This window comes from Rhododendron vialii, chromosome 8a (genome assembly GCF_030253575.1).
Source record: "Rhododendron vialii isolate Sample 1 chromosome 8a, ASM3025357v1".
Classification (NCBI taxonomy): domain Eukaryota; kingdom Viridiplantae; phylum Streptophyta; class Magnoliopsida; order Ericales; family Ericaceae; genus Rhododendron; species Rhododendron vialii.
The window spans coordinates 9,757,670-9,771,495 of record NC_080564.1 but is presented as its reverse complement, the minus strand read 5'-3'; the positions used below and the strand labels follow the sequence as shown (position 1 = coordinate 9,771,495).

The 13,826-nt window shown below is 36.4% G+C and overlaps 1 protein-coding gene across 1 annotated transcript; it reads left to right on the top strand.

Moving 5' to 3' along the window:
* Positions 1–4,568: 4,568 nt before the first annotated feature.
* LOC131298016 (peroxidase 51-like) lies at positions 4,569–11,034 on the top strand. Its single transcript, XM_058323277.1, has 4 exons — positions 4,569–5,408; positions 5,554–5,754; positions 5,876–6,041; positions 10,399–11,034. Exons 1-4 carry the CDS (start codon positions 5,211–5,213, stop codon positions 10,803–10,805), a joined length of 972 nt encoding a protein of 323 aa, XP_058179260.1. The 5' UTR covers positions 4,569–5,210; the 3' UTR covers positions 10,806–11,034.
* The last annotated feature ends 2,792 nt before the right edge of the window (positions 11,035–13,826 follow it).

The following is a 13,826-nucleotide window of genomic DNA, read 5'->3' as shown; positions in this document are numbered from 1 at the left end:
AAATATGTGTGTGTGTATTATAATTAGGTTTAATTTACTAATGTTAATTCTAAGCTGTTGGGCGTGAAGGTGAAATTTCAGACACAGATTTCAGACTGGGTCAGTCTCTCGCCTAAACAACAAACAACTTCTTTACGTCATTTTTTAAATTACATTTTATTGCATGTGGTTTACTAAAATGCCACAGCATGAGGCCTCATGCAAAGTTTCAAAAAATAGAAAAAAGAATTCAGAGTCTGCAATGGATTTGTTAATTTCAATACGATTAACTTAAGAATTGTTAGGGTTAAATCTTTCATAAGTGGTTTTTCCTTTGTTAGTGGACCTTTTAATTTTGTTTACTTTTGGTAAAAAAAAGTTTTCTGACTTCTCCAATCCGGCTCGGAATTAGAAGGAGCAGAACTAAGAAAGGAAACAAAAAAAGAGACAACAAAATTTGAAGATAATAAGAATATGATCGGTCTGTAAGATTGATCTCATTCTCAAGAAGTAATTTCACTCATATATTGTGTTCAATATTTTGTTTACTTTTATGCAAATATCTTTTGTTATCTAGTTAATTTTATAAGAGTATGCAAATAAAGGTATTTTGGAGTCTTTTCCAAAGGTAATTTTCATTGACTTTCAATACTATTTTTGGAGCCTAATTTCTCATGATCTGCAAATTTCGGCTAATTAACAAATATTCTTAGCATGTCTCTGGCAGATATTAATTATCAAAACAAGTATTGGGCCGTCATTTTCCTCTTAAATTTTAGGGAAAATGACGGCTAAGAACGTGTTTTGTAATTAATACATTCTAAGGACATTTTCAGTATTAGCAAATATTCTTAGCATGTCCTTAGCGGGTATGAATTATTAAAACATATTTTGGGCCGTAATTTTCCCTAAATTTTAACAGTGGGCACACTCGATCAAACCAGTGAAAAGCCTGGCCCAGTATAATTTGGGCCACTGCCTTTTGGTCCATCAAGGTTTAGTAAACCTCAGCCCATACGCAGCTCATTGGGTAGGTTGTCTGTATTTTTCAATTTGGACTGTCAAGTCATGTTTTTAATAAGCACCCGGCTTCTATGCAGTCAACCGCAGAAAAGTCACTACAATTCTATCTCGATGGATGATCTCAATAATCGATGGTACATATTGTAAAAAAGAGTCTTCTTTCCTAAATTGTTTTTTTTTTTAAAAAAAAGAGTTCTAAAAAAGAATAGATTCTATAAAGGAATGCTCCATATTCAAGAACAGTTGTGCCACCGTATCCCAACTCGTATAGTGTTCGTCTACTTTTTTATAGGTTTTCTCACCCTTACTAAACTGGCGCATGGGATGTCCAAGAACAATTGTGTCCACACCCGTTTGATAAGTGTGTCAAGCGTCCACTCACATCGAACAACTCGAGACACATTTAGGTGCGGATCTATATTCCAAGCACTTTCTTATCATGACCTTTTTTCTCTAACTAACTACTAGTAATAAATTTGTTATGCTTTAAATGGGAGGAGCTTATGGTGCCAGTTTGGCAGTAGCTAGCTACTAATATAAGACTCCAATCATTTCTTTAACATGAGAAGAAGGGATAGATTTATTTTCTTAATTTCCACCAACCCAAGTGATTAATATAATTATTTTCCTCACATTGAGACACCAAATTAATTGACACCTCACCACAATTTTTTCAAACAAAGCCACGCCCGGCAATTACTATTAATTAATTAATGAGTATGTTTTACGTCCATGCATGCATATGAATTGACATAATATTCCAATTACCTGCTCTCTTTTTTTCCTAACATGTATTAAACTAATTTCTTTCTTGCAAGCAATGGCTGATGGTGTGATTTGACAACTTTGGGCGGCATGATTGATCACAAAAATTATGGACCAATCTGTTACTAGTCTAACTACATAAACTTTTTTTTTTTCCTCATAATGTAAGGTGTTCCTGACCAGCTTGCACGCGCTTCAGACGAAATTTTACGGTCTCTCGCACAACCGTTTCACACGCTTACGCATTGAGGTGATATGGTCCCAAGAATTTTTGGCATGGAAAAACGAATTTAAAATCTTTAGGAAGGAAGGAACAAACCCCTAACTTACAGGTCAAGACTACCACGCCAACCCTTCGGATTCTGTTCTCTGTAGCTCCTGTTACTACAGAAACTTGCCGTGATGGTTCTGAAAATAAGGATCTGATCATTGACTCACCTCTCTGTAGTCTCCTTTATTTTGGTGCGCATATAAAATGCTCCTTTATGATCTGTCACTTGAATTTTAAGAAGTTTTTCTCTAGTCGCCCATGACCAATAGGATCGTGCTGCTGAGCTCCAATTAGGCCGACCATAATCTTCTCTGCAAGTATCACAATATGAATGTTCTTAAATTATAATCCTGGCCATGCACCAGTCATTTGCAGGGAGTCCAATTGAAGCACGAGCGAAGTTTCGCGCAAACTGATTCCAAAGAGTTGATGAAAGATTATGTTGACCAATATGGGATGTAAATTGGCCGGGAGGGGGGCATGTGACCCGTCTCCACTTAAATCCGCCCCTGGATGCATAGGGTATTTTTTCCATAGTTGCTGTGATGAAATCCTCTTAGCTGGAATCATTATTGGAACTTGGACTTGTTAAAAGGAGTATTTCCACGTTCAAAAATAACCCAACAAGATGAGCCTCGTGGTGGGCCATTCAGACTCAACTATACGGTCCACTTGACCAAAGAGATAAGACCTATTTCCGATAAATAAGCAAAATGATTTTTTTATTTTTTTATTTGCTAGTTTTGAGTTGATTTTTATTGGATTATTGTGTCGCCAAGACGAGAGGAATATAAAAAAGTAAAAAAATAACATCAAAGCCCAAATTTTTGGGATAAAGACGAAAAAAATTGACTTATTTTGGTCTTTGTTTCGAACATAATTTTTACTTTTTAGATTTCTCTCGTCGTGACGAAACAATAATCCACAAAAAGTTACCGAAAAATTAACAAATATGAATTTTTTTTAAATAAGGATAAAAATGTAATTCAAATGGATTAATTAGTTTTAGCCAAAATGTCCAATTCAGACTGCTTAATATGACCGTGTTTGAGTACCATATTTTGGGTACGTATGTGTTACCAAAGTATTGATGGAATGTGCTCCACTATATAAAAATGAAGCATATTCCATTAATACTTTAGTTACGCATCACATGGTACTCAAAGATGGTTACCAAAGTATTTATTGTATGACACACATAATGCATCCCGAAGGCTTTTATTTTGACATGAAATAAATATGGTCTCATCTCATCACGGAGGATTAGACACAATTTTTTGGGGCCAATTAGATTCTGCCTTGTTCACTTCACTACTCTACTCAAAAAATATTTCTCAACTAAATCATTACTCTCATTTTTCTCTCTAATTTTTCAATCATTTCTCACTCTATCTCTTTCTACTTTTTATCTCTCTCCAATCATTACTCTCATTTTTTTCTCCATTCATTATCCAAAAACACTACTCAAATTACAAATCAAACAAAGTATTAGTCTCTTTTTGTATAGAAAATTTTCAAAAGTAATTGTTACAAGTATGTGAAGATATATAAAGACATAAACTGTAATTAATATTTTAGTTTAGGTGTTTAACAAAAATCGATTTGAAAAATAAAAGAATTAATTGACATTGTAATGTCAGACTATATTTGAAACAATTGCAATTATCGGCAGTACAATTTCAATATATACATCACGTCATTTTACAATGACATTTCACCATTGTTTAAATCAATTACGTACAAGAAAGGGAAGTGGTACAATACACACCCCTTATTTGGGTGTGTATCATATTCACCCTCATTGAATCACACTAAAATGTTATGATTCCCAAAATGTTATGAATCTATTGCTAAAAAGTTACGAATTATATTGATAAAAAGTTACGAATTTTTAGTAGAATTAAAGTTACAATACGAAATAAAATGTTATGAATGACCGGTCCTTCAAGTAATTTTTTATGAGGTGGCGTAATATGAATCACACAATAGGTGCATATGATAAAAAAAAAGAGGTAAAACTAAAGACAAAATCGATAATCAACTTCATTGGAGTTGGGCCAAACGGAGTTTTGCTCCAACTTTAATTAGATTTTCTGCAAGTGGGCGGTGGAATTAAACCAATTCCAAGATTAATCAAAATGCGGATAAGCTGACCCGAAAATCTGAATTATAAAAAAACTAGGACAAACAAGACCTTCATTCATACTTCAGTGTTCCAAAAGCCAAACCCTACGTGGTAACTCAAATGGCAACAACCAATAGGAATGATATGTAAATAAGACGTCATGATTTCGAAACTTGACAACCTTTTAGGTTAAGATGCCATAAATAAAGAGAAATCTTTTGTGAATTTCTCAGTCTCAAGATGCACGTAAATTAGTCCGAACATCCTGAAACGTCGAATCAAAAAAACCATAAAAAACCAAAAAAAAGAAAGTTCCTGACATCCCTTTCCATTCCTTCGCTTCCACACTAGTTACTCAATTATTTGGGAGTAGACTTGGCTTTTTTGATTCTACGAATGCTTTTAGTCTTGGCAGCCCACGGGAAAGCAGGCATGCAGTGCATGCTACGTTCCACCTAATTGTTGCACTCTCTCTCTCTCTCTCTCTACTTTCCACCTAATTGTTGCACTCTTATTCTCTCTCTCTCTCTCTCTCTCTCTCTCTCTCTCTCTCTCTCTCTCTCTCTCTCTGTTTTTTTCTAAATCGGACAACGCCTCTCCCTACTTGCTTCTCTCACCTGGACCATGATGTTCTACTTTGCATGCTTCTCTCACTTATCTTAGACCATGTTCTGTCTCCGAACTCTCACAAATTTTTAACACTCATTAATTTCGATTAGGAGGGGAGCAGTTACGAACAAAATTATAAAACGCCCAAAGGCGGCCACGTACCAAACATCAATTCAATTAGTCTATATATAATTCCCAAAACAAAACAAAACAAAACCAATTTCCTTTTCCCATTAGGCCAAACTTTCTTATCTTATTAATTGTACTCCTTGGCCTAGCATGTTTAAGCAAAGATTCTCAAATACAACTGGCTTCTGCTTTATCACCACTGCCCATATACATATATAAATCTCTACCCCAATCAAAACCATATCCACATCCCCCATTTTTCTCTCTCCACCAATTTTCTTGGCCAAATTTTATCTGGGGAAATTAAGAATGGGCCGGTTCTATTTCCTCGTGGTCTTGTGTATCTTCCCTTATCTAGCATCAGCACAACTCAGGCAAAATTACTACGCCAATATCTGCCCGAACGTCGAAAACATCGTTAGAAATGCCGTGAAGCTGAAATTTAGCCAGACGTTTGTTACGGTCCCTGCGACTCTCCGTCTTTTTTTCCACGATTGCATGGTCGAGGTAAGAAATTTTAAACTGTTCAGGACTAACTTCTGTTTAGGACTATATACTGCATGCAATTCGTTTCACGGGTGACGGATGGATGGATCGTTAATTTGGGAGATTGATATTGATACTAATTTTGTTGGACATGCAACTGTAATAGGGGTGTGATGCTTCGGTGATAATTGCATCTAGCGGAAGCAACCAAGCAGAGAAGGATAACCCGGACAATCTGTCGCTGGCGGGAGACGGGTTCGACACCGTGATCAAAGCGAAAGCAGCGGTGGATGCAATCCCAAGTTGCAAGAACAAGGTCTCCTGCGCTGACATTCTTGCCATGGCAACCAGAGACGTCGTCGCACTGGTTTGTATACTTCTTCTTCTTCTTCTTCTTCTTCTTCTTTTCATATGACAGACACAAGAGGAATTTAACCCCAAAATGCATTAATTTCTAATGGGTGGAGTATATGACATGATATATGCAGGCTGGTGGACCTTCGTATGCAGTGGAATTGGGAAGATTGGATGGGCTGAGCTCAACCGCGGCGAGTGTGAATGGAAAGCTGCCTCAGCCAACCAACAATTTGGATCAGCTCAATACCTTGTTTGCTTCTCATGGGCTATCTCAAACAGACATGATTGCTCTCTCAGGTACTACACCAATATTATTGCCACCTTCCAAACACAGATCGAGCAAATACTATAAGTTGCAACAGTGACACCATTCTAATTTCTACGTACGTCTACGTACGTTGTTAACCTGCATCGATGATTGGAGCGTTGACTACTTTACCCTCTCAACCAGGGATTAATGAGTTTCAGTCTCTCTTTTTTTGTAAGACTTTGAAATATTCGGATTCAGTACTGGTTCAAAATTGGGCCATATCATCCTTTTAACAACCCCCATACATTATATATACATACAGAGAGATCCTTCTCTTAAGAACTATCTTAACTTAATAAAATAAGAATCTTCCTTTCTCGATAGAATTTCGAAGATCCAAGCAGCTCAATGTGTTTAGAATGTGATTTTAAGGGAACCCACGAGAAATCAGCAAAAAAAAAAAGACCGAAAAGGCTTCATCCGAGCAGTTTTTGTTTGTTTTTTATCGAACGGTTCAAATAAAAACTGCTCGGATGAAGCCCTTCCCGGTCATTTTTTTTACTGATTCCTCGCAAGCACTCTTAAAATTACGTTCTGAATACATTGAGTGGTTCGGATCATCGAAATTCGAACAGGAAATGGGAGGAATGGAGAGGTCCTTATTTGAACTAAAATAAGGACCTCCTTATTTGAAAATGACTAATATATATATGTATGTATGTATGTAAAAAATATAAAAGAACATCAAGTTAGGTGAATGAACAAATTATTAAAAATAGTTTTCTCGAAGAAAACAACAACTCGGTAGTCCTGACAAGTGAATAATATTCCCTGGCTTGCTATGTATCAGTGGGAACCGTGGGGTTTCCACTTCCCACAGCTAGGGAGGTTAATTTGTTGGCCCTCTCACTTGTTTTTTCACCTTTGATTGTATCATAAATTTATTCACGGTTTCGCGCGATTTCGACTCTTTATTTCGGTTTTGGACAATTCGGATAAGTTTCATTAACGTTCGGACTATCCAAACCATTTGTGAACGGTCACGATTAACTCCATAAATAACTATTCCGTTAAAAAGATTTTCTCTTATCATAAGACCAGTCAAGTATTAGCTGTCATCAATAAGATTGCAAACGGGATAAGGCCGTTTTTTGTTTTTTTTAACCGGAAAAATGGAATATAAGGCCCTTGACAGCTAATTTGTTTGTGAACTAAAATCTGTTTGCGTGTAAAATTTCATGACCAATTCACCTTCAGGGCCTATAAAGTCAATGGAAAATCGCCATTAATAGGGTCTACAAGAAATTTCATCACCAATTCACCTTCTAGGCCAATAAACTATTTTCTTTCTCCTTAAAAGTTCATGAAATACCGGTATAAAAATAATCTCATAGGGTAGAGTTTATGATATCAAAGTTTTGTTCTACTTAATTTGTTTCTGTTTTCGTGAAACCAACGCGATGAGGAAAAGTAAATACTTAGACATCAACTTTTCCTGATCTGCTGCTATATAGGCTCCGTTTGCTAGCACTTATAATTCAACTTATTTAGCTTATTTGCTTAAAAGAAAGTTGATGAGTGATGTTTGGTATTAATTATGAATAATCACTTATTTAGATTTTTTAACTTATTTGACCCCAAAAAATGAAATTATTTTAAGCTTCGATTTGTAGGTTATTTGAAATTGTAACAGTACCATTTTACAGAAAAGTACTTATTCAAGAGTGTCTCTACATAATTATTAAGGTTAATCTAGACATTTAAATATTTTATAAAAGGCTATTCTACAACTTATTTAACAAATAATCTGAAATTTTAATTCAGCTTATAAAAAGCTATGCCAAACACATCACCAAATTATTTTATGTTTTTAAAGTGAATAATCAAAATAAGCGTAATGTAATAATAACTTATATAAGTGATAACAAATGGGGTCATAGTAATGCAACGGAAAAGAGCTTCTTTATGGTTATTGATGCCAAATTTTTAGCTTTAAATATTGAAAATTGATTTTGTCATTCCTCTTTTTGTTAACATCACTCCCTTTCTTTCACAAAAAAAATCATCTTATATAGACACATAGGAGAGTGACATTAACAAAAATGAAAATGTCAAAATCACCCCCTTAAATACTTGATGTAATAGCAGAAGATAATAGGAAAGAAACGACTTTGATCGATTAAGAGGGTAGGGGTTTTTGTTTTTGGTGCAAAAAGGATGGTTGAAAAGTACGGGAAAGTAGGTAGCCCGTCATTTTTTTTAAGAATGCTCGATTGTTATTTTATTTTTTTGGGCAAAGTATAAATTACTTCCTCGTGGTTTGGGTCTTTGGCACATCACTTTCTTCACATTTTGAAATGATCAATTCACCTACTGATGGTTTCGGACTAAAGTGCTACCGTTATCGACGGAAGGTACAATACACACGCCTATTATGAGAGTTGGGTTGAGAAAAACAAATAAATAAATTTGAACTTTAATGTTAGAAGACAACATTACCCTTCTTCTTCCTCCAACCCAATTATGCAGCCAATTTGAGCTTCATCATGGATTTGTGGTCTTTCTTCTTCAGTCAGATCTCTCTCTCTCTCTCTCTCTCTCTCTCTCTCTCTCTCTCTCTCTCTCTCTCTCCTAGCATTCAAGGCCCATCTTCTATCTACCCAGTACCCATAAATTTCTACCAATCCCTTTGCAGATACAATTTGTTTTAGTTGGGCCAAGACCAAGAGGTAGGAATACAGATAAATAGTTCGAAAGTTTAGATGGGTTTATGAGGTGTAGGATGTTTTGAACTATAAAAATCTGATGGGAAACATTAAGCTGGTCCCACGGACTCAAAATGAAAAAGAATCGAGGAATCCGCACTTCGTTTACTTGAAAAAAATATGGGGCAAACATTATTATTGTAATTTAGAGTTGATGTTGATGACTGTTTACAAAACGGAGCCGATCGATGTTGATAACTGTGTAAGTGGTCGTTCCGGTTTCTCCAAAAAAAATACTTTTTGAAAAAGAAAGTAATTTCAAGCTCAAAAATTATGTGTTTACGCAAATAATTTTTCTATCAATATGGATCTTATTTGATAGATCTCATTAAGATCTTTTAAACGGTGCAAAAAAAATTGAAAAAATATTTTTCATTTTCATTATATTTGAATTTGAAATTCAAACATTTTGAAAAAAAAAATACTTTTTCTTAAAGTAGAACACCACCTAAGTAGACTTTTCGAACAAGAACATCATAATGTAGGACTATTTGCACGCACACACACATATGTAGAGAGAGAGAGAGAGAGAGAGAGAGAGATTTTTTGGGAAAACAAAATAAGAACTCTGTTAGAGAAAAGAGAAAGTAAACTATAAACTTGATCGGTCTCAGAATGTGGAAAATTGGAAGGGCGGGGTTTTAGATTGGCAGATTGTGTACTTTGATTCACCGCTGTAAAGAGCGTCACCATGGCAATCTTAGAACCACCGACTGAATTTCCACGGAAAGATGGATTGGGATGAGGGGAAAAGAGAGAGAGAGAGAGTATCACAGTCATTTTAACATCTTCCGTTAACGGTGTTAGCGTGACACTTTGGTCCGAAATCATGAGGAGGTAAATTGATCATTTCAAAATGCGAAAAAAGGTAATGTGCTAAAGGCTTAAACCTAATCTATACTTTGTCATTTTCTTTATGATGTATGGTAACACTACTATGGTTGGAGGTGGCTAGCTCCTGATCACTTTATAATGTGCTTCCTCATTGCAGATAAGACTTTTGCAATGAAATAGAGTATCACTTATTTTATTAATACGATAATTTAATCATGACAATAACTTAGTCCTTTTCTTTATGATGTATGGTAACACTACTGTGGTTTGAGGTGGCTAGCTCCTGATCACTTTATAATGTGCTTCCTCATTGCATAAAAGACTTTTGCAATGAAATAGAGTATCACTTATTTTATTAATACGATAATTTAATCATGACAATAACTTATTCATGGAAGGGTCGAGCCGTGGATAAGTTATTCACAGAGGCACACAATTTCATCCGTCCGTCTCGGCAATCAATGATCGATATATGTTTTAAAACCTTGATTGTTAATAGTTTGTTTTTAATCCGAATCATCCAAAACACTTTCGAACGCGCAAGATTGAACTCTGTAACACTTATTCATGGAGGAGTCGAACAGTGGATAAGTTATTCACGGAGGCACCCAATCTCACCCGTCCCTCTCGGCAATCAATGATCGAGATATGTTTTTAAACCTTGACCGTTAATAGTTTGTTTTTAATTCGCATCGTCCAAAATACTTTCGAACGCACGAGATTGAACTCTGTAACACTTATTCACAGCCGTGAATAAGTTATTCTCTGATATATTTGTTAAATCTTTTAGTATAATTTTTTGCAGGTGCCCACACCGTAGGATTCTCTCACTGCAGCAAGTTTGCCAACCGAGTATACAATTTCAGCCAACAAAATCAAGTGGACCCCACGCTCGACAAAACGTACGCAACCCAATTGCAAGCCATGTGCCCCAAAAACGTGGACCCCAGGATAGCCATCAACATGGACCCAATCACCCCTAGAACCTTTGACAACGTTTATTACCAGAATCTACAGCAGGGCAAGGGCCTCTTCACGTCCGACCAGGTCCTCTTCACGGACTCCAGGGCCAAGCCCACCGTGAATAACCTGGCCGCTAACTCGCCGGTCTTCCAGCAAGCCTTTGTCACGGCCATGACGAAATTGGGCCGGGTCGGAGTCAAGACTGGATCCAACGGAAATATCCGTCGCGATTGTTCCGCGTTCAATTAATAACCCGAATGCGGGATTGCGATGAGTGAATTGGGAAGAAGAGGAAATTGTGTATTTTTGTGTGATTATGCAATTATTCTTTGGCAGGTGATTTTGTAATTTGTTCAATAAGAGAAGCTAATTGTTTCTCTGACAAAAAATAAGAGAAGCTAGTTGGGTGAGGATTCATGAATGTGGATTGTTGCTAACATGATCTCACGACAATATGAATGAAATTATTAGATGCTCATGTGACGAGGCAATGTGTTGACTAGCACCATTATCCACCACACAGGCTTGTAGGGTTCGTATGTTTAGTCAAGAACCCATGGCAGTTCATATACTTGGTTAATGATTATGGGGGCACCAAATGGCCACGTCCAAGGATCGAGAACGTTGTTCACACAGAGTTAGGATCCAATCCCAGTAATCCTCTTAATCAAAGCTAAGGAGCGGGAGTTAAGCTTATCAATAGGCCGGATCCGATCCGGATCCGATAGATCCAAATCCGATCCGGATCCTATAAGATCCAAATCCGATCCGGATCCGATAAAACTCAAATCCGATAGTGGTAATCCGAATCCGAAAACTTCGGATCTGATCCGAAAATTTTTTTTACTTCAAAAATTTTAGCAAAAAAAAATATTTTCCGAAAAAAATTAAAATAAAAAGTAAAAATAAAAATGCAACTTCTTAAACATTTTTTTTTCAAAATTAAAAATTTACTATTTTTTTTAAAAAAATTAAAAAAAGTAAAGTTCGGATTCAAATTGATAACGGATTTAATCTGATCCGATCCGTATTTGTATTACCAAATTCGGATTATCGAATTTCAGATTGACATTATCGGATCTAGATCCGGATCGAATCCGATCCATTGACAGGCCTAGCGGGAGTTGTGTAAACAGTCTCTCTCCCTCTCCAGAGCTGAAGAGAGCTTTGCATCGCATCGCAGAAAGCACTCCCGCATCTATCCAGAACAGTTACCGAGAGGATTCCAATTCCTTTATTGGAGCTAATTATAGCATGGCTTTTCCAGTATTGCTGCCTGAAACTTGTCAACATCTCCCATTGTTTATTCTTGATCAAAACAAATACACAGAGAGAGAGAGAGAGAGAGAGAGAGAGAGAGAGAGATTATTCTTGATCAAAACAAATACACAGAGAGAGAGAGAGAGAGAGAGAGTGGTGGACAACTGTCTAAGGATGTTTCTGTCCCCTAGTCCACTAAAAGGCATCCAAGTCTTTGGTCCAATTGCACGAGCTTCCACAATTCTCTAGATGGCTTTCTCCTGTGGGCACTAACAATCAAATTGACACAACAGCTTCTCCTTATCTGGTGTACTGTAACGATGTCTTCGTGCTCTGATTATTTGTTCCTCCGAATCTGCACCGAAACCGGTCAAAGATAAGATATACTACCAACATCAATCCCTCACAGCCTCGCTCATTTTCCTCTTATAAAAAGTGGAAGAAGAACAATCAGCCATATCTATCGAAAACGATGATTCCAAGTTTTCCGACCATTCAACTCGAAGTACCCAAGAAAATAGCACGTCTCCCGAAAACAAATTTGTTTCGATACAATTTGTTCACGTGTCTATCTACATACGACTAAGAAAGTTTTTTTTTGCAATTCCTATACAGGACAAACAGCAATTCCTATACAGAACAAACGAGATGAATGGCTCAAATCATTTGAAAAGTCTAAAAAATGAGAAGTTGGAGGGACACAGATATGGAGGGAATCTGATCCCCAAAAGAAGGGTTGATGTACAATCATTCATCACCAGTCCCTATGCTTCAAGTGGTATTCACCAACCTATCAACATCACCAAATAAGTGGAAATCATATGTTTTACAGAAAAGGTGATATATACCATGCGTACAAGTGGTAAAGATGTTCTCTAATTATGAAAAATCGAATTGTATCGTTTTCCCTTCCAACTTTTTGTGCTTTCAGAATAAAAAGAATGAATAATTCAAAAGCATACCCCCTTTTTTTTCCTGTGCGAAAAATGCTCAAGCTCTTACATTGTTTTCATTTTTATGTGCGAAAGAGGTTTCGATCATGTGAACAAATTGTTTGGTTTTCCTAAAAACTGGGGTTTTCTGTAGATTTTCCTGGCAAACACGATTTATGTGGCTTCTGAAAAGTGAAAAATGAAAAAAGAAACAAAAACACGACTAAACAATTTTGTATTTATCTCGAGGAGATGCAACAATTTGATGTCAAAATAAAGCCAACCTGTTAGCACTTCTCCATCCGCTGGCTGCTCTGTTGAAAACTATAGCATGATGATTATCTTCAAAACTGAAAGAGTTTGATAGTGCATACTGGAAGCCACTTCAGCTGTTGAGGAAAATACCTCCAAATGTTGTTTTTAGTGGTCGTCCAAATTTGCTCTCATCTGCAGAAATATATATACTGGGACGCCAAACCCTGAAACAAACACGAGTCAGGATTGAAATGGAGTCGAGTCATAATCTGCAAATGCCAATTGAACCGAATATCAACCACCATTCCAAAGAAACCAATGCCACCCGGTTTCCCCAATCATATCAACGCCATAATCATACGGTGATGACAAATGCTGAGAGAAACAAGGAAGAAGAAAGAAGCCTTCCTGTAGAACAGGTGATTATTCCACTAAAGAAGAAACAACACTTAATGCTGTACAAATGAGTAGCCGGTAAACAATGCTTAATATTAAGTCAGAATGAACAACAATGTGAATCTCTTGATTCGACCGTATCTTGATCATCGGGAAACCAAACAACGTATCAAATTTTTACCATACTATGTTTTTCCTGTAACTGACACAAACTTGGTCACCATCCCCCAGCATATTGTTATCAAGAATAAGAATCTAAACTCACCAAATCCTTTTTCTAATCTTTTGAGAATACAAGAATAAAAATACTGTTATATCCAATAGAGGCGGTATGAGTGAGGGAGAACCGGAGACAAATCTAATTATTTGCAATAAATGCATGAAGTGGCGGCTCTAAGAAAGTTTTAGCACAAAAATACCTATACGG